The 25,917-nt window shown below is 43.0% G+C and overlaps 1 protein-coding gene across 3 annotated transcripts in view; it reads left to right on the top strand.

Annotated features, from left to right (window-relative positions):
- Positions 1–2,117: 2,117 nt before the first annotated feature.
- galca (galactosylceramidase a) overlaps positions 2,118–25,917 on the top strand; it is an 82,391-nt gene continuing 58,591 nt past the window's right edge. For all 3 annotated transcript variants that reach the window (XM_072274530.1, XM_072274511.1, XM_072274520.1), the window contains exons 1-5: positions 2,118–2,438; positions 5,238–5,306; positions 10,715–10,778; positions 13,451–13,564; positions 24,976–25,115. In XM_072274530.1, the coding sequence (XP_072130631.1) occupies positions 2,283–2,438; positions 5,238–5,306; positions 10,715–10,778; positions 13,451–13,564; positions 24,976–25,115 (543 nt within the window). In that variant the 5' untranslated portion in view covers positions 2,118–2,282. The remainder of the gene's footprint in view (positions 2,439–5,237; positions 5,307–10,714; positions 10,779–13,450; positions 13,565–24,975; positions 25,116–25,917) is intronic.

The raw sequence follows: 25,917 nt of genomic DNA on the forward strand, positions 1-25,917 counted from the left end.
AGGTTGAGTCCGTGGTAAGGAAAGCAAATGCAATCTAGCATTAATTTCGAGAGGAGTAGACTAAAAAGTCAGGATGTAATACTAAGCCTTTATAAGGCATCAGTCAGACTGCACTTGGAGGATTATGAGCACTTATGGGCCCTTATCTAAGAAAGGAAGTGCTGACATTGGAGAGGGTTCAGAGGAGGTTCACGTGAATGATTCCAGGAATGAAAGGCTTGTTGTATGAGGAGTGTTTGATGGCTGTGGTCCTGTACTCACTAGAATTCAAAAGAATGAGGGGTGATCTCATTTAAATGGCCTAATTCTGCTCCTATGTCTGTGGTCTTCTGGTTATGATCTAAATCTACCAAACATTGAAAGGCCTAGATAGAGTGGATGTGGAGAAGATGATTCCTATGGTGGGGAAGTTTGGACCATAGGGCACAACCTCAAAATAGAAAGCTCTCCATTTATAATGGAGATGAGGAGGAATTTCTTTAGCCAGAGGGTAGTGAATCTGTGAATTTTGTTGCCACAAATGGCTGTGGAGGCCAAGTCGTTGAGTGTATTTAAGGCTGACATTGATAGGTTCTTGATCAGTCAGGGTGTGATAGGCTACAGGAAGAAGGCAGGAGAATTGGGTTGTGAGGGAACATGGATCAGCTGTGTTGAAATGCTTGAGCAGACTTGATGGGTTGAAAGCCTAATTCTTTTCTGATCGCTTATGTTATGGTACTACTACCTTTGCTTTGTAATATTTTAGTGTTTCAACATATTTACATTGTCAGTGCTTCAATTTACAACACTGTTACAAATTGTAACAATAAACTCAGAATGGATGTCATTAGCTCACTGTTAATAAGTTGTTAGCCCTGGGAGCTGATGCTGTCTTATTTTAAAAATTTATGAAATGTAAAAGATTCTCTTCATTTTACTGTGTTTCATTATACCCATCAATTAAATAAAATCAAAAGTATGTGATTTTTAAATTTTCATTCTATAAATTCATAATACACATATTTTAAAAAAATGCAGTGTTATACAGTTTTTAGGCCATGTAAAAATGCCCCGCTCAGAAATGGTTGGTCTGTGTAGCTGTGAAATAATTAGAGGGAATGTTGAAAAGGAGGGTAGAAGCCACACTTAATATGTTTACATACTGGACGGACCAGGTTGAATAATTCCTTGTTCAGAATTAATATGCTTGATACGGCACTTGTAGGGAGTGCACTTGTCAAGAAATGGAAAAGCATAAGACTGACTATAAGACATAGGAGCAGAATTAGGCCATTCGGCTCATTGAGTCTGCTCCACCATTCCATCATGGCTGATCCCAAATCCCACTCCACCCCATACATCGGTTTCTTGATGCCCTGATTGCTCAGAAGACTATCAACTTCTGCTTTAAATATACCCATGGACTTGGCTTTCACCGCAGTCTGTGACAGAGCATTCCTCAGATTCACTACTCTCTGGCTAAAAAAAATCCCTCCTTACCTGTGTTCTGAAAGGTCGCCCCTCAAAATTGAGGCACTGCCCTCTAGTTCTGGAAACACCCACCATAGGAAACATCCTCCCCACAATCAATTTATCTACACCTGTCAACATTCGGTAGGTTTCAATGAGAAACCTACATGTATTGTTTAAATGTAGTTCCGAGAGATCTTTGGGACAGGCACAATTTAACGTGAAAAGTTTAAGATATCACTGCCAGCATATTGTATAAAGGTGTGTATATGACTTCCTGTAAAGCATTAGACTGTTTAATATGATTTTTAATATTTTTGAGGGGAGCGGGTGTATCTTTGCTCCACGCTCCATCTCGATAGGCAGCAGTAACACACAAAAAGCTGGAGGAACTCAGCAGGCCAGGCAGCGTCTATGGAAATAAGTGCAGTGGACGTTTCAGGCGCAGACCCTTCAGCAGGACTGGGGGGAAAAAAGGCTGACGAGTAGGTTTAGACGGGGAGTGGGAGAGGAGAGAGAAGCTCAGGGAGATACAGTATGTGAAACCTGGAGGGGCGGGATGAAGCTCAGAGCTGGGAAGTTGATTGGTGAAAGAGACAGAAGGGCGTGGAAGAAAGGAAAAAGAAACTACACCTCCCGTTGGTCTGCCTATGACATGCGGAAGTGCTGCTTCGGGAAGTTGGTGACGCCGCCGCTCCCTCCCTTGTGACGGCTCTGTTCGGGTCAGCTGAGCGCGGCTTGTCCCTACGGTTCGAATGAACCGAGCCTGCCCCTTTTGGGACGGTTCTGTTCGGGTCAGCTGAGCCGAGCCTGCTCCCTTTGGGACGGTGACAATGGCCGGGCCGGCCCGGATCTCAGCTGCCGGGCTCGCCCTCCTGTGTTGCGCCGTGTTGCTGCTGCCGATGCCGGGGGCTGCCGGCTACGTGCTGGACGATCAGGCAGGTCTCGGCCCGGAGTTTGACGGCATCGGCGGCCTGAGCGGCGGAGGGGTGAGTCGTACTGGGAGGGTTAACTTGCTGCAAAGTTTTCAAGGTGCATAAGTACAGTTTTGGTGAGAATGTCTATTACGCAGTTGCTGCAAATCTATCAGAATCAAGTTTAATATCATTGGCGTGTGTCGTGAAATTAACTGTTTTGCGGAAGCAGTACACTGCAAGTGAAATTATAAATTGCAATAAGAAGAAATTATATGTAAAATTTAAGTTGAAGTTCTTCAAAAGAGCGGGAAAGTAGTTATGTACATACATCTACTGATGCCTCTGGACACATCTTCAGTGATGTTCCTGGAATCATCGGGTGTTTCGGGTCTTTCAACATCATACATCCTCCTCCAGGTGACCCAGCCGGGGCTGATCAGACCCCAGCTTGTGTCCAGATGGCCAGCTACTTATGACTCCATGGCTCCCCTCTTTTGAGCCACAGCCATCTTGAGGCCCTCTCTGCCGCATCGGTGGTACTGCGGATGGCTCTCCTCTTCCTCTCTCCCTCGATGCCCAAAATGCTGAAGGCTCTAACTAAGGAACGGGCTACGAATCCCCTACAACCACCCTCCACTGGGAGACACCTCGCTCTCCATCCAGCCTGCTGACAGTTGCTGACCAGTCCTGCGTACTTGGAGAGCTTCCTTTCAAAGGCCTCCTCCAAGCTGTCTTCCAATGGGACTGTCAGCTCCAGCAGCATCACTTGCTTAGTAGACTCAGACACTAGGACAATGTCTGGTCGCAGGGTGGTGGCTGCGATATGGTTGGGGAACTTCAGCTGCCCTTCGAGATCCACCAACAGCTGCCAGTCCCTTGCAGAGGTCAGAATGCCTGCAGATGTTCTTTCGGCGGGTATTGGCTGCTCCCCAGCTCTGACAAAGACAATGGTCTGCTTGGAGGGTCGGGACTGCTTCGCCCACTTAACTCCTGCACTGACGGCTTCAGCGATGGTCTTCAGGACCTGATCATGCTTCCACCTGTACCGTCCCTCACCAAGTGCCCTTGCACAGCCGTTGAGGATGTGCTCCAGGGTTCCTCGCTTGGAGCACAGTCGTCACGCAGATGACTCTGCCTTGCCCCATGTGTGCAGGTTTGATGGGCTTGGAAGTACATCGTACACTGCCTGGATGAGAAATTGGATGCGGTGTGGTTCGGCTTTCCAAAGCTCATCCCAGGTCACTTTCCTCTCAACCACATTCTCCCATCTTGTCCAAGCTCCCTGTTGCTTCGTTCCCACCGCCTTGCAGGCTCTCATCTCCTCCACTACTGCTCTCACCTCCTCCTGAACTAGACGACGCCTTTCCTTCCCTCTGGTGTCCATTTGGGGAGCTGGAAAGGATCCTAGCCCAGCTCGGCCTCATGTGACCGCTCCCACCAGCCTCCTGTGACGCAGCCTCGCCTCTGCTTCCTGAACAGCATTACTACCTTACCTAGTGAGGTAGTATAGATGGGTTCAATGTCCATTCAGAAATCAGATGGCGAAGGGGAAAAAACTGTTTCTGAATCGTTGCGTGTTAAATTGAGTCATTTTGAGATGATTAAGGAGAATGCTACATGATTTTTTAATGTATTTGTTTATGGAATGTGGGAATCGCCAGCATTTATTTCCCATCCCTAGTTGCCCTTGAGAAGGTGGCGATGAGCTGCCTTCTTGAACCGCTGCAGTCCCTGAGGTGTAGGTACACCCACAGTGCTGTTAGGGAGGGGATTCCATGATTTTAACCCAGTGACGATGGGAATGGTGATATATTTCCAAGATAATAAGAGGAATAGATAGTGGATAGCCAGCGCCTCTTCCCCAAGGCGCCACTGCTCAATACAAGAGGACATGGCTTTAAGGTAAGGGGTGGGAAGTTCAAGGGGGATATTAGAGGAAGGTTTTTTTACTCAGAGTGGTTGGTGCGTGGAATGCACTGCCTGAGTCAGTGGTGGAGGCAGATACACTAGTGAAGTTTCAGAGATTACTAGAGAGGTATATGCAGGAATTTAAGGTGGGGGGTTATATAGGAGGCAGGGTTTGAGGGCCGGCACAACATTGTGGGCCAAAGGGCCTGTACTGTGCTATACTATTCTATGTTCAGGATGGTGAGTGACTTGGAGCGGGAGTTCCAATTGGTGGTGTTCACAGGTATCTTCTGTTCTCTTTCCAGATGGTAGTGGTCATGGGTCTGGAAGGTGTATTTAAAATAAATAATATAAAATTAATGGAATTCTCATTCACAAATAGCAATATGCTCCAAGATTTGAGATTGTTTAATGTAATTTCCAGTACACAAGAGTAAAAGAGAACAAAGTAATTGTTACTCCGGATCTGCTGTAGCAGCAAAAAAGCACAATAAGATAAAGAACACAATGATAAAAATACACAATAAATATAAATATATAAGGTAGCTTATATACTTTGATTGTCTGTCCACAAACTGACACTTGGCACAGGGGTGTCTGTGCATGAGTCGACTCTGACAGGAAATGATAAAGTAGTGGTGGTTAGGGGTGTGGAGAGATGGGTTAGTGGGCGGAGGTGTTGATCAGCCTTACTGCTTGGGGCAAGGAACTGTTTTTGATTCTGGTGGTCCTGGAGTGGATGCTACATAGCCTCCTCTCTGGTGGGAGGGCACTCCATGAGCAGGGTGGGTGGGATCCTTCATGAAACTTCTGGTCTTTTTCTGGCACCTTCCAATTTAGACAGTTGTATTGATCAATGATGGTCTAATTGCAATCAGTTGGAAATTAAGTGATCTACCAAGCAAATCATTGCCGTTTCCATTTCAGTTAATGACTAAGAAATGCATAATAATTTTGTTGTAGGCAACTTCCCGACTTCTTGTCAACTACCAAGAGCCGTATCGCAGCCAGATCTTGGACTACTTGTTCAAGGTAGGGTTGATATTCAAGTCAATACAGTAGGGCACTTTATGATTGATACTGAGGATATGGGGAAATTTGCAATATCGGACTATCTGAAAAGATGGTAATGCTGCGGATAACCTTTTTTGTTTGTGTACAATAAGGGTGTAATTATGTTCTGATTTGGTGTCAAATTAAATAGACGAGTTACAGAACAGTACAGCACAGGAACGTGCCCTTTGGCCCACTGTGTTGTGCTAAACCAGTTGCATTAGTAATCAAATGGCCAGCTAAACTCGTCTCTTCTACCTGCACAATGTTCAGAAACTGGAGCCTAGATCGTCTTCTAATCATAAATTGCTGTGGCAGACTGGCACCAAAGTGGCAATGTGCCAGCTCTCAGCTCTCATTTGTTGTATTCCGTTGTGAATGTGCTTTCAGATCTGATGTTGCTTCCCAGCAGAGAAAAGACTTCATCTCGAACATTGAACATGGAAGAGTACAACACAGCAACAGATCCTTCAGCCCACAATGTAGTGTTGAACCAAATAAATTAGTAATCAAATAACCAACTAAACTAATCCCTTATGCCTACACAACGCCCATATCCTTCCCTTTTCCGCACATTTATGTGCCTATCTAAACATCTCTTAAAAGTCCCCAATTTATCTGCCTCTACCACCACCCCAGGCAGCACATTCCAGGCATCCACCACTCGGTGTGAAAACAAAAAAGCAACTTGCCCCTTATATCTCCTTTGAACTTACCACAGCTCACCTTAAATGCATGCCATCTGGTGTCAGACATTTCAACTGTGGGGAAAAAGATACTCCCTGTCTACTCTATCTATGCCACTCATAATCTTATAAACCTCTATCAGATCTCCCCTCAGCCTCCAGCACGTCAGAATAAGCAGCCCTCTCATTATAGGACATGCTCTCTAACCCAGGCAGCATCCTGGTAAACCTGCTCTGCACTCTCTCCAAAGCCTCAACATCCGTCCTATAATGGGGTAATCAGAACTGCATGCAGTACTCCAGATGTGACCTCACTAGAGTTTATAAAGCTGCAACATAGCTTCCTGACTTTTGGACTCAGTGCCTTGACTAATAAAGACAAGCATGTCACATGCCTTCTTAACCACCCTATCAACCCGTCAATATAACCATTGGGAACCTTGCACTTGTGGGTTGACGCATGCACGGATATCTCTATTGGCTAAGAGCAATGAGTTTAAAATTTTGTGTGTGAATTCCTTGAGGAACACATTGACAAACTGCTATGTAGAGAATCATTGTTTACTAGTTCACAAAAACATAAAATTGTAGCGCAAGGAGTTCTCTGTTGCAAGATGCTTGAAGTATAAAATAACCCAGCGTGCATTTTGAGATTTCTGTGAGTTCATGCCTGTAGTTCTCTGCATTTGAATTCTCCTTATTTAACAAAATGTGCTATTGTATGACAAGCTGTTGCGTCCTATTGGCCAAAGTAAATAGAGAATAGAAGGATGAGAGACGATTTCATTAAACTAAGTGAGATTGTGGGAGGATTTGATGGTGGAATTGCTAAGAAGCCATTTTATCTCATTGGATATTATAAAACTATTACCATTGTTTCAAGGTAGCATAGTGGTTAGCACGACGCTTTACAGGACAGGCGACACAAGTTCAATTCCTGCTGTCGACTGTAAGGAGTCTGTATGCTCTCCTCGTGCAGTGTGAGGGTGTGGCTTATTTGCCAGTCGAATGCCGCCCGTAACTGTGTGCATTTCCTCGCACTGTCCAAAAATGTACCGGTTGGTAGGTTAATTGGTCATTGTAAATTGTCCTGTGATTTGCGTAGGGGAATTGCTATGCGGGCTGGAAGGGGTGATTCCATGCTGTAATAATAAGAATAATCAATAATAAAAAGATCAAGTCCCTACTGCTCAGGAAATAGTTTAGAAGAAACTTCTTTCTGCAAAGAATTGTGAAACTTTAGAATTGTCTGTTCTATGAATCAATGGTGCCTGATTATTTGGTACATTTAAACCTGAAATTAATAACCTTTTTGCTACTCAGAAACTGGGAAATTGGACCTGAGTTAGTCAAGTAACTTTGATATTACTGGATAATGGAGCAGACACAAGGGGCCTTTTGTCTAACCTAACTTCTTGCATTCTTATTAAACATGGTACTGCCTGATTGAAGTTAATATTGTGGCAGCCATCGACATTAGTTTAATGCTGAACACTGCACGGTAATATTGTTCTTTACATTTTCATTGCCTAAAATTTCCTGATCAATGATTGAGCATTAAGACACTTGCATCTGGTATTAAAATAGCAACTATTGTGTTAATTGTACAGGGGGAAACTAAGGTGTAGAAATGAGGTGCATTATAGAAACATAGAAAATTTACAGCACAATACAGGCCCTTCAGCCCACAAAGTTGTGCTGAACATGTCCCTACCTTAGAAATTACTAGGGTTACCCATAGCCCTCTATTTTTCTAAGCTCCATGTACCTGTTCAAAAGTTTCTTAAAAGACCCTATTGTATCCGCCTCCACCACCATCGCTGGCAGCCCATTCCACGCTCTCACCACTCTCTGCGTTTTTTCAAAAAAAAACTTACCCCTGATATCTCCTCTGTACCTACTCCCAAGCAGTTTAAACGTGGCAGCCACTTCAGCCCTGGGGAAAAAGCCTCTGACTATCCTTGTATTAGAAATTTAAAAATTAAAATAAAATTTGCTTTGTTGTTTGCCTTGGTGAGCTCGCAATTTTGAATTGCTTGCAATTTTGGCTGGGAAAGCACTTAATAACCATAATACACAAAATGACAGAAAAGAATAAACAGTTGACGTTTTAAGCCAAGACCTGATGAAGGGTCTCGACTCGAAATGTTGACTACACTGTTTTCCATAGATGCTGCCTGACCTGCTGAGTTCCTCCAGCATTTTGTGTGTTGTTCTGGATTTCCAGTATCTGCACATTTTCTCGTGTTGGTAATAATCTCAATGATTTATTTACAGAGCACATCCCATATAGACAATGCTTTACAATGGGATAAAGTGCAAACATGAAAATAAAAGACAAAAAGATGTTGGTTAAAAGCAAGGTTAAATAAATAGGTTTTGAGCTGGTGTTTAAAAGTGTCATCTGAGTCTACATCCCTTATAGTTTCAGGTATTGAGTTCTACAGTTTAAGAGCGTAGCTCAAAAAAGATGACCTGCCAGTGCATTACCTTTTGAGGGAAGTTGTTTAAATTCAGTGGACCAGCGGAAGACCAGAGAGCTCAAGCAGGATTATAAAGTTAAAGTTTGAAATGTATTCCAGTGCACTTGATTATAACCATTGTTCTACATTGATATTCACTGATTATTTTGTGAACTGAATAGATGCAGCTTTGTGTGTAACTGTGTGACATTTTTTGTTCTTGTTTTAGGAATTGCCTTTCTTGATTTGTTTCAATGTTCTATAGAAAAAGCAGTGATACCTTGGTTGTGAATCTTATATAAATATCTGTTATTTTTGTAACAAATTTTTATCAGTAAAACATTTAGTTAACAGATGCTGCCTGACCTGTTGAGTGTTTTGATATTAATTCGTGTTTGCAGATTCTGTAGTGTATTTTTCCCTAATGTGGTTAATTTGCAAGAGTAAATAAAATTATTTCCTTTATTTTGTTTCTGAATAAGCAAATAGACATGTTTTGACCGATTCCATTTCCTCATTAACTAAGCCTTTGTTCCAGGTCAGAATCAGAATCAGTTTTAATATCATTGGCATATGTTGTGAAATTTTTCGTTTTGTGGCAGCACTGGATTCTTGACTTCCTTATGGTAGACCACAGTCTGTGCGAATTGGTGATAACGTCTCCACCTCCCTGGCAGTCTTCACTGGTGCACCTCAGGGGTGTGGGCTTAGCCCACTGCTCTACTCTCTCTATACCCATGACTCTGTGGCTAGGCATAGCTCAAATACCGTCTACAGATTTGTTGATGATGCATTGCCTGCAGAATCTCAGATGGTGACGAGAGGGTATACAGGAGTGAGATATGCCAAGTGGAGTGGTGTCATAGCACCAACCTGGCACTCAATATCTGTAAGACGAAAGAGCTGATTGTGGACTTCAGGAAGGGTAAGATAAAGGAACACATACCAATCCTCATAGAGAGATCAGAAGTGGAGAGAGTGAGCAGTTTCATGTTCCTGGGTGTCAAGATCTCTGAGGATCTAACTTGGTCTCAGTATATCCATATAGTTATAAAGAAGGCAAGACATTGGCTATACTTCATCAGGAGTTTGAAGAGAATTGGAATTTCACCTAAAATACAAACTTCTACAGATGTACCATGGAGAGCATTCAGACTGGCTGCATCACAGTCTGGTATGGGGAAGGGTGGGGGGTGTGCCGACTGCACAGGACTGAAGTGCACTGCAGACAGCGGTAAAATTAGTCAGCTCTATCTTGGATACTAGCCTCCATAGTATCCAAAACATCATCAAGGAACAGTGCCTCAGAAAGGCAGTGCCCATCATTACGGACCCCCACCACCCAGGCCATGCCCTCTTCGCACTACAGTGGAGATACAGAAGCCTGGAGGCACACACTCGGCAATTCAGGAACAGCTTTTTCTCTCTGCCAATCTATTCCTAGATGGACATTGAACCCACTTATTAAAATTTCTATTGATGTGCTACTTATGTAATTTTAAATAAATCCTCTCTCTTCCCCACCTCCCTCCCATGATGGATGCCACCTTTTTGAGGCATCGCGTCTTGAAGGTGCTCTGGGTGCTGGGGAGGCTCGTGCTCACGCTCATGATGGAGCTGGCTGAGCTTACAACTTGCTGCAGCTTATTTTGTCCCATGCTGTGGCATCCTGTTCCCCTAAACTAAGTGATATGGATATTTTAAAATGTAAACAACAGGAATCCTGCAGATGCTGGAAATTCAAGCAACACACATCAAAGTTGCTGGTGAACGCAGCAGGCCAGGCAGCATCTCTAGGAAGAGGTACAGTCGACGTTTCAGGCCTGATGAAGGGTCTCGGCCTGAAACGTCGACTGTACCGCTTCCTAGAGATGCTGCCTGGCCTGCTGCGTTCACCAGCAACTTTGATGTGTGTTGCTTGATATGGATATTATGTGGGCAGAAGAAATTAGTTGGCCATTTGATTACTAATTTAATTAGTTGAACACAACATTGTGGGCCCTAGGGCCTGTTCTTGTGCTGTACGATTCTATGTTTAGATAAATGTTTATTTGACTGTTTAACTTTGCTTATCTCTTTGCAGATGCCACACTGTAATTTCAATATTTTTTACATAAATTGTTTGTGTTCAACATCCAACAATTAAGTAGACTATGGCATGGTGAATGCAAATACTGTTATAGGCATTTATAACCTAATCATGTTGACCTGATAATTATTATTTATTATCTATTGTCAGCCAAATTTTGGTGCTTCTTTGCATATCTTGAAAGTTGAGATTGGAGGTGATGCCCAAACAACAGGTAAGAATTCTTTCTTTTAAAGTCCAGCTACAGAATGCTGATCTTCGCTGATTAAGTTGATATTCTGGCTACCCTTGTGTCTGTGTTTTCCCAATTGCGTGAAAGAGTTGCCAAGAAGTGGTGCTTCCAACTTTTCTGTAAAATTTCTTTCAATCAGAAATTAAAGTTACATTTTTTTTCTTTTTGTATTTGCTGAGTTTGTCGTCTGTTGCATGTTGGTTGTTTGCATTAAATTCCATCTGCCATTTTTCAGCCCATTATTCCAGCTGATGCAGATCCCTCTGCAAGCCATGATAAACTTCCTCACTGTCCACTACACCACCAGTCTTGGTGTCACCCGCAAATTTGCTGATCCGGTTAACCACATTATCATCCAGATCACTGATATAGATGACAAACAACAACGGACCCAGCACCGATCCCCGAGGCACGTCACTAGTCACAGGCCTCCAGTCAGAGAGGCAACCCTCTACTGCCAGTCTCTGGCTTCTCCCACAAAGCCAATTTCTAAACCAGTTTACAACCTCATCCTGAATGCAGAGCGACTGAACCTTTTTTTTTGGTCATATCCTCAAATGGACTGCCCAGTCCCTTTTTACCTCTTTTTGGTTTTTTTCCGTATAATGTAGTGGGTTTTTTCTCCATTTTAAACTCAATGTTTTTTCATCTCTCTTTATAAACTGATAAGAGGAGAATTGCTATTTTCCTATTTTATTATATATTTTATATTTAACAATATGATTTTGACAATGTTTGTCTTAATCTCACTTTAAATTGTATATATATAAAACAATAACAATTTAAACCGAGATTAAGACAAACATTATCAAAATCATACTGTTAAATATAAAATTTGAGATAATTCTCCTCTTGATTGTATTTATGCTCCTTTTAAATCAATAAACAGATTAATAAAGAAAAGAACCTTCTTGATCAGCCTCCCATGCGACCTTGTCAAATGCCTTACTAAAGTCCATGTGGACAGCATCCACTGCCTTGCCTTCAAACTTCCTTGGAAAAAAAAACTCAATAAGATTGGTTAGACATGATCTACCATGCACAACACCATACTGACTATCCTTAATCAGTCCATGTCTTTTGGAATTCTCATATATCCGGTCCCTTAGAATACCTTCCAGTAGCTTTCCCACAACTGATGTCAGACTCACCAGCCTATAATTTCTTGGTTTCTGTTTAGAGCCTTTTTTAAACAGCGGAACCACATTGGCTATCCTCAAATCCTCTGGTACTTCTCCCATCACTAAGAATGTTTTAAATATCTCTGTTAGGCCCCTGCCAATTCCTGCACTTGCCTCCCATTGGGTCAGAGGGAACACCTTGTTAGGCCCTGGGGATTTACCCACCCTGATTTGACTCAGGGTAGAAAACGCCTCCTCCTCTAATCTGTACAGGGTCCATGAGGTTGATGTCGCTTTGCCTCGCTTCTATAGACACTGTATCGATTTGCCTCACTTCTGTAGACCCTGTATCCATTTCCCAAGTAAATACAGATGCAAAGAATTTGTTTAAGACCTTCCACATCTATTTTGGCTCACATGGATTACCATTCTGATCTTCCAGAGGGCCAATTTTGTCCCTTGCAATCCTTTTGCTCTTAAAATATCTATAGACTCCCTTTGGATTCTCCTTCACCTTGTCTGCTAGAGCAACTTCATGCCTTCTTTTAGCCTTCCTGATTTTCTTAAGTGTTCCCTTGCATTTCTTGTTCTCCATAAGCACCTCATTTGTTCCTAGTTGTCTATACCTCCTATGTACCCCTTTTTTCCCTCTTAACAAGGGTCTCGATCTCCATTGAAGAACCAAGCTAAAGGAAGCTTTCCTGAACACATATGACAAACTGTAATCCATCTGGTGCTTTAACAGTTTGGGATTCTCAGTTGATTGGTGGAAAGTTAAACTCACCGACTCAAACAACCTTATGTTTCCTGCAACAGTCTGCGATCTTTTTACAAATTTGTTCCTCTCAATCCCTAGGACTGTTGGGTGATCTGTAATATAGCTCCACCAACGTGGTCATAGCTTTCTTGTTTCTCAGTTCCACCTATAACTCCTCACTGGTTGAGTTCTCCAGTCTGTCCTGATGGAGCACTGCCGTGACACTTTCCCTGACTAGTACTGCCACCCCTCCTCCTTTAATCCCTCCCGCTAAGAGTGAATGGAAGAGTGTTCCATTATTATCTGTTTTACTCAAGTTCAGCATGTTTGCTCATGGTTTTTGCCGGGGTCTGTTAGCAAGATTTAACTGGTATTCAGTTGTTTTAATTCTTTCTGCTGCAGTTTGTCATCAGTGGGTGCTTATACCTCTCACAGCTTGGGACAACTGATAGATGGATAGTTGCATCTTGGGACAAAAACTGTTAGGATTGGAAACAGTTTCTTCCCCCAGGCCATGAAATGACCTAACTCCCTGTTGCCACCCAGGTCTCATCACGTGTGAAGCACCAGCAGTGCTATACTGTTTACTAAACTTGTGTGATCAGTGCATCTTATAATTTGTGGTAATATTTGTTGTTTTGTGTGTGTAAGTTATATGCACTGTGCAGAGGAACGTTTCATTTAGTGGGACATGCGTATGGTTGAATGACAGCAAACTTGATCCATTTATAAATCAATTGAGAAGTGATAATGAGAGAGGTTTCTTTTCATTGTAGATGGGACAGAACCTTCACATATGCACTATGAAGATGATAAGAATTATTTCCGAGGATATGAGTGGTGGCTGATGAAAGAAGCAAAGAAGAGGAATCCTAATATTAAATTAATAGGTATATATGATAACCGCGTGCAAGTGCGTCAGAAAGACATAGGACGTAACTAGGAATTGATCTTGGGATCTGGTCCATCTCAGCACATTAATGATAATTTAGTTGGAACGTTGAAGTTTATATGAAGCCAAGTTTCTTTCAAGTGATTAATACTTTATTTATACAACTCCTGGCACATTTGTGATAGCAAACTTTATGAACATCTATGTTTATTTCTAGAACATACATAGAACACAGGACTACAATGCATGATGCCCGTATCCTTCCATTCTCCTCACATTCATGTGCCTATCTAAATGTCTAATGTATCTGCCACTATCACCACTCCAGGAAGCACATTCCAGGCACTGACCTTTTTCTGTTTGAAGAAGAAGAAAAAAACACACCTTGCCCCTCACATCGCCTTTGAAATTATCCCCTCTTATTACATAGAACATAGAAATCTGCACCACATTACAGGCCTTTGGCCCGCAATGTTATGGCAACCATGTAACCTACTCTAGAAACTTCCTAGAATTTCCCTATCATATAGCCCTATATTTTTCTAAGCTCCATGTGCCTATCTTAAAAGACCCTATTGTATCCGCCTCCACCACTGGCAGGGCATTCCATGCGCCCACCACTCTGTGGGGGAAAAACTTACCTCTGACTTCCCCCTTGTACCTACTTCCCAGCACCTTAAAGCTATGCCCCCTCATGTTAGCCATTTCAGCCCTGGGAAAAAGCCTCTGGCTATCCACACAATCAATGCCTCTCATCATCTTGTACACCTCTTTCAGGTCACCTCTCATCCTCTATCACACCAAGGAGAAAAGGTCAAGTTCACCCAACCTATTCTCATAAGGCACACTCTCCAATTCAGGCAACAGCCTTATAAATCTCCTCTGCACTCTCTCTATAGTATCCATATCCTTCCTCTAGTGAGATGACCAGAACTGAGCACAGTACTCCAAGTGGGGTCTAACTAACGTCTTGTATAGCGGTAACATTACCTCATGGCTCTTGAACTCAATCCCACAGTTAAGGAAGACCAACACAGCAAATGCCTTCTTAACAACACTGTCAACCTGCACAGCAGCTTTGAGTGTCCTATGTATTTGGATAGACAGGGATGGTCACCATCGCTTTGTGTATGGTAGGTAATGCCTAACCAATCTTATGGAGTGTTTTGAGGAAGTTACCAGAAAAGTTGAGAAGGCAAGGCAGTGGATGTAGCAAGGCATTTGATAAGGTCCCACATGGGAGGCTGGTCAAGAAGGTTCAGTCACTCAGCATTTAAGATGAGGTAGTAAATTGGTTGAGACGTTGGCTTTGTTGGAGAAGCCAGAGAGTGGTAGTAAAGGGTTGCCTCTGTGACTAGCGGAGTGCCTCAGGGATCAGTGCTAGGTCTGTTGTTGCTTGTCATCCATTTCAATACTCTGGATAATAATGTGGTGAGCTGGATCAGCAAATTTGCGGATGACACCAAGATTGGGGGTGTCGTGGACCGTGAGGAAGACTCGGGTTGCAGTGGGATCTGGACCAGCTGAAAAAATGGCCGATGGAATTTAATGCAGACGAGTGTGAGGTGCTGCACTTTGGGAAGATCCACTAGGGTAGGTCTCACACAGTGAACATTAGGGCACTGAGAAATGTGGTAGAGCAAAGGGATCTGGGAATACAGGTTCTTAATTCATTGCAAGTGGTGTCACAGGTAGATAGGGTTGTAAGGAAAGCTTTTGGCACATTGGCTTCATAATTCAAAGTATTGAGTACTCAGAGGTTTTGTTGAAGTTGTATAAGATGTTGTTAAGGTCTTATTTGGACTACAATGAGCAGTTTTGGTCACCTACTCACAGGAAAAATGTAAGTAACGTTGGAAGAGTTCAGAGAAAATTTACGAGGATATTGTACGACTTGAAGGCCTGAGTAATAAGGAAAGATTGAGCAGGTTAGGACTTTATTCTTTGGACCAGAGAAGACTGAGCAGAGATTTGAGAGAGAGAGATATACAAAATTATGAGTGATATAGATAGGGTAACTGCAGGTTGGGTGGGAATACAACTAGAGGTCATGGGTTAAGGGTGTAAAGTTTAAGGGGAAACTTCTTCACTCAGTGGATCACGAGAGTGGAATGAGCTGCCAGCACAAGTGGTGGATGCGAGCTGGATTTCAACATCCAAGAGAAGTTTGGATAGGAACATGGACAGTAGGGTTATGGAAGGCTATGGTACAGGTGCAGGTTGATGGGACCAGGCAGATTACTGATTTGGCAGAGACTCAATGGGCCAAAGGGCCATTTTCTATATACTGTGGTGTTCTGACTGAGTCTCAGATGTAGGAGTGGCCTCTTGTGTCTGCTCTGCTATTCCATTATGGTCGATTACTATCCCTCTCAATAAGCTTTCACACCCTGACGAATCAACACTGGTGGATGGTGTCTGGTGCTGCTTCACTATTCCCCATTTCCATTTCCCTCTCCCACCTTATCTCCTTACCTTCCCATCACCTCCCTCTGGTGGTGCTCCTCCTCCTCTCCTTTCTTCCATGCCTTTTGCCCTCTCCTATCAGATACCCCCTTCTCCCGCCCTGTATCCCTTTCAGCAAGCAACTTCCCAGCTCTCTACTTCACCTCTTCCCCCTCTCCCGGTTTCACCTGTCACCTACTACCTTGTAATTCTCCCTTCCTCCCCCACCCCCCAACACCACCACCTTCTTACTCTGATTTCTGATCTTTTTTTCTTCAGTCCTGATGAAGGGTCTGAAATGTTGACTGTTTGCTTTTTTTTCTAAAGATGCTGTCTGAACTGCTGAGTTCTTCCAGCGTTTTGTGTCTGCTGTTTAATCAGGAACTCTGCTTTGACATACCCAATGACTTGGCCACCACAGCCATGTGTAGCAATGAATTCCACAGATTCACCACCCTCTGGCTAAAGAAATTCCTCCTCATCTTTGTTCTAAAGGGACATCCTTGCATTCTGATGCTGTGTCCTCTGGTCCTAGACTCCCCACTAAAGGCAACATCCTCTTCACATCCATTCTATACAGGCCTTTTGACATTCACTGAGATTCTCCACACTCACTCTCTTAACATAAGGTCTATTACACGCCTCTCCCCACCCCCACCCCCATCGTTAATCCTATTTCCTCGAGCAAAGACATCCATTTGGCCTTTCAAGTCTCTGCTTGTGGTCAGATCAATCTACTTTATTACATTCATTCACATGCCCACCAACTGCCCCTACTTCTATCACTCACATACACTGCAGGCGTTTCATAGTGAGCTATTCACTGATCAACCATCAAGCCATGGGTTGTGGGAGGAAAATGGAAGACCCATGGGCATTCTTCACATCCACAAGGAGAAGATTTGCACTCCAGGGAACACCAAAGTTCAGAACCAATCCTGAACCACTGGAGCTTTGAGACAGCACAACCTACAATATCATGGTCCATTCCCCTCTCACCACTTCTCTTCCCACCTGCCCTTCACCTACCTTCTGGATACCCTCCTAATTCTGTCCATGGTCCTCTCTTATTTCACTCCACTTTCAGCCCATTCCCCCTTCTGCCTGTCACCTCCCAGCTTCTTCCTTCATCCCCATTCCCTACCCACCCACCTAACCCCTCCCCTACCACCTGTCAGCTTGTACTTCCTCCCCTTCCCCTCTCTCTCCCCCCCCCCACCAACTTATTCTGGTTTCTGCCCTCTTTCCAGTCGTGATGAAGGGTCTCGGCTTGAAACATTGGCTGTCTATTCCCCTCCATAGATGCTACCTGACTGCTGTGTTCCTCCCACTTTGTGTGCTTGTTGCTGAAGCATTACTGTGCTGCCTTTTTAATACAGAATTTTATATTTTCCCTTGTAATATCACAATTCAGTTGTCATTTCTACAAGCACAGGTGATTGCAATTGAAGTGGTGAACCTGAAACCCCTTCAGTAATGTTTGCTGAAGGTTGATATAACTAGAGCAGGGGGTTCAGATGGGGTCGAGTTTGTTAGGTGTGTTCAGGAAGGTTTCTTGACACAATATGTGGAGGAGAGGCTGTACTTGATTTGGTATTGGGAAATGAACCTGGTCAGGTGTCAGATCTCTCAGTGGGAGAGTGTTTTTGAGATAGTGAGCATAATTCTATCTCCTTTACAATAGTATTGGAGAGAGATAGGAACAGACAATTTAGAAAAGTGTTTAATTGGAGTAAGGAGAATCATGAGGCTATCAGGCAGGAAATTGGAAGCTTAGATTGGTAACAGTTGTTCTCAGGGAAAAGTACGGAAGAAATGTGGCAAATGTTCAGGGGATATTTGTGTGGAGTACGTTCCAATGAGCCAGGGGAGTTATGGTAGGGTACAGCAACTGTGGTGTACAAAGGCTGTAATAAATCTAGTCAAGAAGAAAAGAAAAGCTTACAAAAGGTTCAGAGAGCTGGATAATGTTAGAGATAACCATATAACCAGATCTAGAAGATTATAAGGCTAATAGGAAGGAGCTTAAGAAGGAAATTAGGAGAGCCAGAAGGGGCTATGAGAAGGCCTTGGTGGGCAGGATTAAGGCAAACCCCAAGGCATTCTACAAGTATGTGAAGAGCAAGAGGATAAGATGTGAAAGAATAGGACCTATCAAGTATGACAGTGGGGAAGTGTGTATGGAACCAGAGGAAATAGCAGAGGTACTTAATGAATACTTCAGTATTCACTACGGAAAAGGATCTTGGAGATTGTAGGGATGACTTGCAGCAGACTGAAAAGCTGGAGCATGTAGATATTAAGAAAGAAGATGTGCTGGAGCTTTTGGAAAGCATCCAGTTGGATAAGTCACCGGGACCGGATGAGATGTACCCCAGGGTACTGTGGGAGGCGAGGGAGGAGATTGCTGAGACTCTGGCGATGATCTTTACGTCATCAATGGGGACGGGAGAGGTTCCGGAGGATTAGAGGGTTGCGGATGTTGTTCCTTTATTCAAGAAATGGAGTAGAGATAGCCCAGGAAATTGTAGACCAGTGAGTCTTACCTCAGTAGTTGGTAAGTTGATGGAGAGGATCCTGAGGGGCAGGATTTATGAACATTTGGAGGGGTATAATATGATTAGGAATAGTCAGTATGGCTTTGTTAAGGGCAGGTCGTGCCTTACAATCATGATTGAATTTTTTGAGGATGTGACTAAACACATTGATGAAGGAAGAGCAGTAGATGTAGTGTATATGGATTTCAGCAAGGCATTTAAAAAGGTACCCCATGCAAGGCTTATTGAGAAAGTAAGGAGGCATGGGATCCAAGGGGACATTGCTTTGTGGATCCAGAACTGGCTTGCCCACAGAAGGCAAAGAGTGGTTGTAGACAGGTCATATTCTGCATAGAGGTCGGTCACCAGTGATGTGCCTCAGGGATCTGTTCTGATACCCCTACTCTTCGTGATTTTTATAAATGACCTGGATGAGGAGGTGGGGGGAGGGGTTAGTAAGTTTGCTGATGACACAAAGGTTGGAGATAGTGTGGAGGGCTGTCAGAGGTTACAGCGGGACATTGATAGGATGCAAAACTGGGCTGAGAAGTGGCAGATGGAGTTCAACCCAGATAAGTGTGAGGTGGTTCATTTTGGTAGGTCAAATATGATGGCAGAATATAGTATAAATGATAAGACTCTTGGCAGTGTGGAGGATCAGAGGGATCTTGGGGTCTGAGTCCATAGGACACTCAAAGCTGCTGTGCAGGTTGAATCTGTTGACTCTGTGGTTAAGAAGGCATATGGTGCATTGGCCTTCATTAATCGTGGAATTGAATTTAGGAGCCGAGAGGTAATGTTGCAGCTGTATAGGACCCTGGTCAGACCCCACTTGGAGTACTGTGCTCAGTTCTGTTCACCTCACTACAGGAAGGATGTGGAAGCCATAGAAAGGGTGCAGGAGAGATTGACAAGGATGTTGCCAGGATTAGGGAGCATGCCTTATGAGAATAGGTTAAGTGAACTCGGCCTTTTCTCCTTGGAGGATGAGAGGTGGCCTGATAGAGGTGTATAAGATGAGAGGCATTGATTGTGTGGATAGTCAGGCTTTTTCTCAGGGCTGAAATGGTTGCCACAAGTTTAAGGTGCTGGGAAGTGGGTACAGAGGAGATACCAGGGGTAAGATTTTTATTCAGAGTGGTGCTTGTGTGGAATGGGCTGCCGGCAATGGTGGTGGAGGCGGATACGATAGGGTCTTTTAAGAGACTTTTGGATAGGTACATGGAGCTTAGAAAAATAGAGGGCTATGGGTAAGTCTAGTAATTTCTAAGGTACGGACATGTTTGGCACAACTTTGTGGGCCGAAGGCCCTGTATTGTGCTGTAGGTTTATCTGTTTCTATGTTTAATAGTTCACTATCCAGTTGAATGGGAATTTTGATGGTTCAGCTTTAGACCTTAAGATACAGGAGCAGAATTAGGCCACTCAGCCCGAGTCTGCTTTGCCATTCTATCATGGCTGATCCCAGATCCCACTCAACCCCATACACTTTCTTGCCCTGACTGATCATGAAGTGATTAACTTCCCCCTTGAATATACCCACGTGTTTAGCATCCACCACAGTCTGTGGCAGAGCATTCCACAGATTTCCTACTCTCTGCCTAAAAGAATTCCTCCGTACCTCTTCTAAAGGGTCATGCCCTCAGTTTTGAGGCTATAGTTCTGGATACCCCCACCATTGGAAACATCCTCTCCACATCCACCCTACCTAGTCCTTTCAACATTTGATAGGTTTCAATGAGATCCCCACCCCACGTTCTTCTAAATTCCATTCAGTACGTGCCCAAAGCTGCCAAACGCTCCTCATATGTTAACCCCTTCATTCCTGGGATCATCTTCATGAACCTCCTCTGGACTCTGTCCAATGACAACACATCCTTTCTGAAATATTGGGCCTCAAACTGTTGGCAGTGCTCCCAAGTGCGGCCTGACGAGAGTCTTCTAAATGCCAATTTTGCATTCGCCCTCTTTATCACAGACTCAACCTGTAAATTAATCTTGCACAAGGAATCCTAAGTCCCTCTGCACCTCTGATGTTTGAACCTTCTCCCCATTTAGATAATAGTCTACACGATTGTTCCTTTTACCAAAGTATATTTATCATACATTTCCCAATCATGTACTCTATCTGCCACTTTTTTGCCCATTCTTTCAATTTGTCGATTGCATTGCTTCCTCAGCATTACTTGCCCCTCTACCTATCTTCATATTATCCACAAACTTTGCCACAAGGCCATCAATTTCATTAACCAAATCGTTGACAAAAAATGTGAAAAGTAGCAGTCTAAATACTGGCCCCTGAGGAACACCACCAGTCACCGACAGCCAGCCAGAAAAGGCCCCTTTTATTCCCACTCGCTGCCTCCTGCCTGTCAGCCACTCCTCTATCCATACCAGTACCATCCCTGTAACACCATAGGATTTTATCTTGTTAAGCAGCCTCATGTAGCACCTTATTAACGCCTTCTGAAAATCCAAGTAAATGACATCCACTGACTCTCCTTTGTCCATCCTACTTGTTACTTCCTTGAGGAATTCTAACAGATTTGTCAGGCAAGATTTCCCTTGACAGAAACCATGCTGATTTTTGACTTATTTTATTATTAGTCTCCAAGTACCTCAAAACTTCATCCACTCAGTGGCACTCACTCCTGCTCCCTGACACTCACGGACCTCTGGCACACTGCGAGTGTCTTTCACGGTGAAGACAGACGCAAAGTTCCCATTAAGTTCATCTGCCATTTCTTCATCCCCTATTACTACCTCACCAGCATCATTTTCCAGTGGTTCAAAATCAACTCTTGCCTCCCTTTTACTCTTTATATAACTGAAAAAACTTTTGGTATCCTGCTTTATATTACTGGCTAGTCTGCCCTCATATTTCATCTTTTTCCTTATAGCTTTCTTCGTTGACTTTTGTTGGAATTTAAAAGCTTTCCAATCATCGAACTTCCCACTCACTTTTTCTACCTTATATGCCAATTCCTTGGCTTTTATGCAGTCCCTAACTTCCTTTGTCGGCCATGGCTGCCTACCACTGTCATTTGAGAACTTCTTCCTCTGCAAGACATATCTATCCTGTGCCTTGTGAATTATTCCCAGAAACTTCAGCCATCTCTGCCCTGCCATCATCCCTGCCAGTATCCTCCTCCAACCCACCTGGGCAAGCTCCTCTCCCATGCCTCTATAATTCTCCTTATTCCATTGTGATACTGATACAATTGAAATTGGAAGTTTACATACTGTCACGTGACCAGCAACAATGAATATAGAATTGAGTCAGGTTTTTAAAACAAACAAACATTTATTAAACTCTGCTCAACAATAGTGAAAAGTATTCAAACGACTAACTTAACCGGAAGTTACCTGCTATACGGCAACTCTGGAACAGTTCTTAAAGTGGTAATCGAACAGTCTTAAAGTGGTAAATTCGAACACAGTCTTAAGGTGGTAAATTCAAACGCAGTCTTAAAATGGGAAATTCAGAAGTCCAGGTGATTTACACAGTCAATAAGGACAGACTTCTCTGGAAACGGATTTCTTTGAAGACATGATGTTACTGCTGATTCTCCAAAGGATTCACGACGAAGGAAATAAAACGGCTTAAAGGAACTGACCTTTTCCTGGTGAATGAACACTGCACAAACCTTCCTGATATTACAGGGGTTATCTCAAATGCAGGTTACTATTTCCGAACGAAGAATCAATCAGGTTGATCCTGTATTAAACTGCCGAATGACACCAACTTTACTCAGTCCTTCAGGTTCCCGTACTTTACTAAGGTCCTCACTCTCCAATACTAGACTGTAAAGGTAAATCAAAGTACACCAAACAAAACTGGCAGCGATTGGCGAAACTGCCGGCACAACGATCTTGCCTTACAATAGAAAGTAAAACTCCACGTTAAAACGAAACTGCGTCAGGAGACAAATACACAGCATAACGGAGTAACTGACGAACTAAACAACGAATCCATTGCGTAACTACAGGGGTTTCCTGTTATATACCTGTTTAAAACATGTCATCACGTAACCTCACACTGGTGGGAAGATTACATCACCCCAGCGTCACAAGACAATTACATCATACTCACAAGGTACTCAATTACATCATGGTCATAAGACAGTCATGAGGTACCCACGAGGTATGTAACAATACACCTTGGCCAAATACATTTAAACTCAGTTTTTCACAATTCCTGACATTTAATCGTAGAAAACATTCCCTGTCTTAAGTCAGTTAGGATCACTACTTTATTTTAAGAATGTGAAATGTCAGAATAGTAGTAGAGAGAATGATTTATTTCAGCTTTTATTTCTTTCATCACTTTCCCAGTGGGTCAGAAGTTTACATACACTTTGTTAGTATTTGGTAGCGTTGCCTTTAAATTGTTTAACTTGCGTCAAACATTTTGGGTAGCCTTCCACAAGCTTCTCACAGTAAGTTGCTGGAATTTTGTTCCATTCCTCCAGACAGAACTGGTGTAATTGAGTCAGGTTTGTAGGCCTCCTTGCTCGCACACGTTTTTTCAGTTCTGCCCACAAATTTTCTATCAGATTGAGGTTAGAAAATGATGTCAAGTCTGGTTCATCCTTGGGAGCAATTTCCAAACACCTGAAGGTACCACGTTCATCTGTACAAACAATAGTAAGCAAGTATAAACACTGTACACGTGAGTTATGCTTCTCCCTCTCAAATTGCAGTATGAATTCAATCATATTATGATCATTGTTTCCTAAGCATACCTTTATGTTAAGCTCCCTCATAAGAGCTGGATTATTACACAACATCCAATCTAAGACGGCCTTTCCCCGAGTAGGCTCAAACACAAGCTGCTCTAAAAAGCCATCTTGTAGGCATTAAACAAATTCCCTCTCTTGCGATCCAACACCAACCTGATTTTCCCAATCCCCTTGCATATTGAAGTCCCCCATTACAATTGTGACATTACTCTTATTACTTGTCCTCTCCAGCTCCCTTTGCAATCTCAACCCTACATCTTGGCTACTATTTGGAAGCCTGTATATGATTCCCATAATGTTTTTTTATTGATACAGTTTCTTAACTCCACCCACAAAGATTCAACGTTCTCTGACCCTATGTCACTTCTTTCTAAAGATGTAATCCCATCTCTTACCAACAGAGCCACACCGCTGCCTCTGCCTTCCTGCCTGTCCGTTTGATACAAAGTAAATCCTTTGATGTTAAGCTCTCAACAATGGCCTTCTTTCAGCCACGGCTCAGTGATGCCCGCAACGCCATACCCACCAATCTCTAATTGTGCCACGAGTTCGTCCACCTTTGGTTCACTAAGTTGAGGTTCAAGTTTAATGATCATCCAACCATACCCATGAATACAGCTAAATGAAATGGGATTCTTCTGGGGCCAAGGTGCAACACACAGTACTCATAGTTCATACAATAACAGAACAACATACAATCACAAAAATAAATATACCCCTTGCATAGCATAGCCCTATAGCTTGATAGCGCGTAGAATGTTGTCGTGGTCCAGCTTGTCTCCCACCGAGCAAACACTGGAGGGCAGCAGCAGCACCCAACCCAGTGTGCACACACAGAGACCTCTGCCTTCTCCCACACCTCCTCCAGCGTCTCCTGTCCTGGGCAGCTGCAATAGGTGACCTGAAGCTAGTTGCTGTTTCTGTGCTCCCGTTAACACACCAAGGCCATAGCTGACCTTGCTACACTTAAATCTACTAAGTTCACTAGAAAATTTATGAGACTACTCTATCACATCTAAATAAGAAATGACAAAGTGTGTTCGAGTCTGGAACTCTGATAGTCCAGCTCCACTCAAGTCCCAAGCATGCTAGGTTAATAGTTTGATTGTGTATATTAACCGTAAGCTAGTGTACAGCTAAGTCGTTTCTATCAAGGAGAATGATACTGAAGGGAGGTACTTAAAAACCTTCTAAATTTCCCTGGAAATTTAACATCTCCACAATTCAAGAGAATCAGAATCAATTTATTACCAGTCCAGTATGTGAAACATACCAGAATTGATTGTGGTTCGATGCCAAACACAGGACAATACCGTACAGACAACACAAAAGCAACCAACAATTTACAAGGCAATTGTGCAAAGAGCCATGAGCAATCAACAATTAGCAGAACGGTCACATGTGCAAACATCAATAATCAAACTTAAATGTGAACAATATGAACAGAGTTAATAGTTCTCAACAGAACAAGGAGAGCAGAAAAGACCATTTAACGGATGTTGTTTGGGGACAGTCAGGGTATCACAGCTGAGTGAGTTCTGTTGAGCTGGGTAGCTACTGGAGTGTAGCTTTGGAGATGACGTGATGTCCTGGTGGTGATGGACTTGAATTCTAAACATGAAACCATTTTAATATTGTTCTAATTGTAGTTTGCTTTTTAAGAGAATCCTTTATTTATTTCTCAGGGTTGCCCTGGGCCTTTCCTGCTTGGATTGGTTATGGAGAGATGTCGCCTTACTCTTACCCACACAGAACAGCCTATTATATTTCTTCATGGATTCATGGTGCTAAATTCTATCATAATCTTGATATTGACTATGTTGGGGTTAGTAAAATAACACATACTTGTTGCTTATGGTAATATTGTGGAATGGTAACTAATATCTGATGTTGAATGTGAATAACTAAACTAATTTTACAAGGCGCCATGACAGTATCATGTGTAGCATGATGCTATTACAGTGCGGGGTGCTCTGGAGTGCGGAGTTCAATTCCAGCTCCATCTGTAAGGAGATTGTATGTTTTCCCTGTAACCAAGTGGGTTTCCTCCCTTGGTCCAAAGACGTCTGGTTGGTAGATTAATTAGTCATTGTAAATTGCCCCATGTTAAATAGATTGAATTTCCCCGTTCAGTTGGATAGTGGATTACCAACGTTATATTGTCAAATAGGCTCAGGTTAAAATAGGTGGCTTGCTGGGTGGCACAAGCACGTTGGGCCGAAGGGCCTGTTCCACACTGTATCTCTAAATACAAAGTAAAAAAATAGCAGAATGTAGGATAGAACATGTTAAACCTATATTTAATTATCTTTAAACCGATCATTAGGTAGCAACTTAAATAATTATTCTGTCTTGTGCATGTAGTTTGCAATTAAGGAGAATATGTTATTGAACGTACAATGGGGTGGGGGAGATCTCATTGAAACCTGTTGAATGGTCCTGACGAAGGGTTTCGGCCCGAAACTTTGACTGTACCTCTATCGATGCTGCCTGGCCTGCTGCGTTCACCAGCATTTTTTGTGTGTGTTGCTTGAATTTCCAGCATCTGCAGATTTCCTCATGAATAGTGAAAGGCCTTGATAGATTGGATGTGGAGAGGATGTTTTCTATGGTAGGACAGTCTAAGA

The sequence above is a fragment of the Mobula birostris genome, chromosome 1, assembly GCF_030028105.1.
Source record: "Mobula birostris isolate sMobBir1 chromosome 1, sMobBir1.hap1, whole genome shotgun sequence".
Classification (NCBI taxonomy): Eukaryota; Metazoa; Chordata; class Chondrichthyes; order Myliobatiformes; family Myliobatidae; genus Mobula; species Mobula birostris.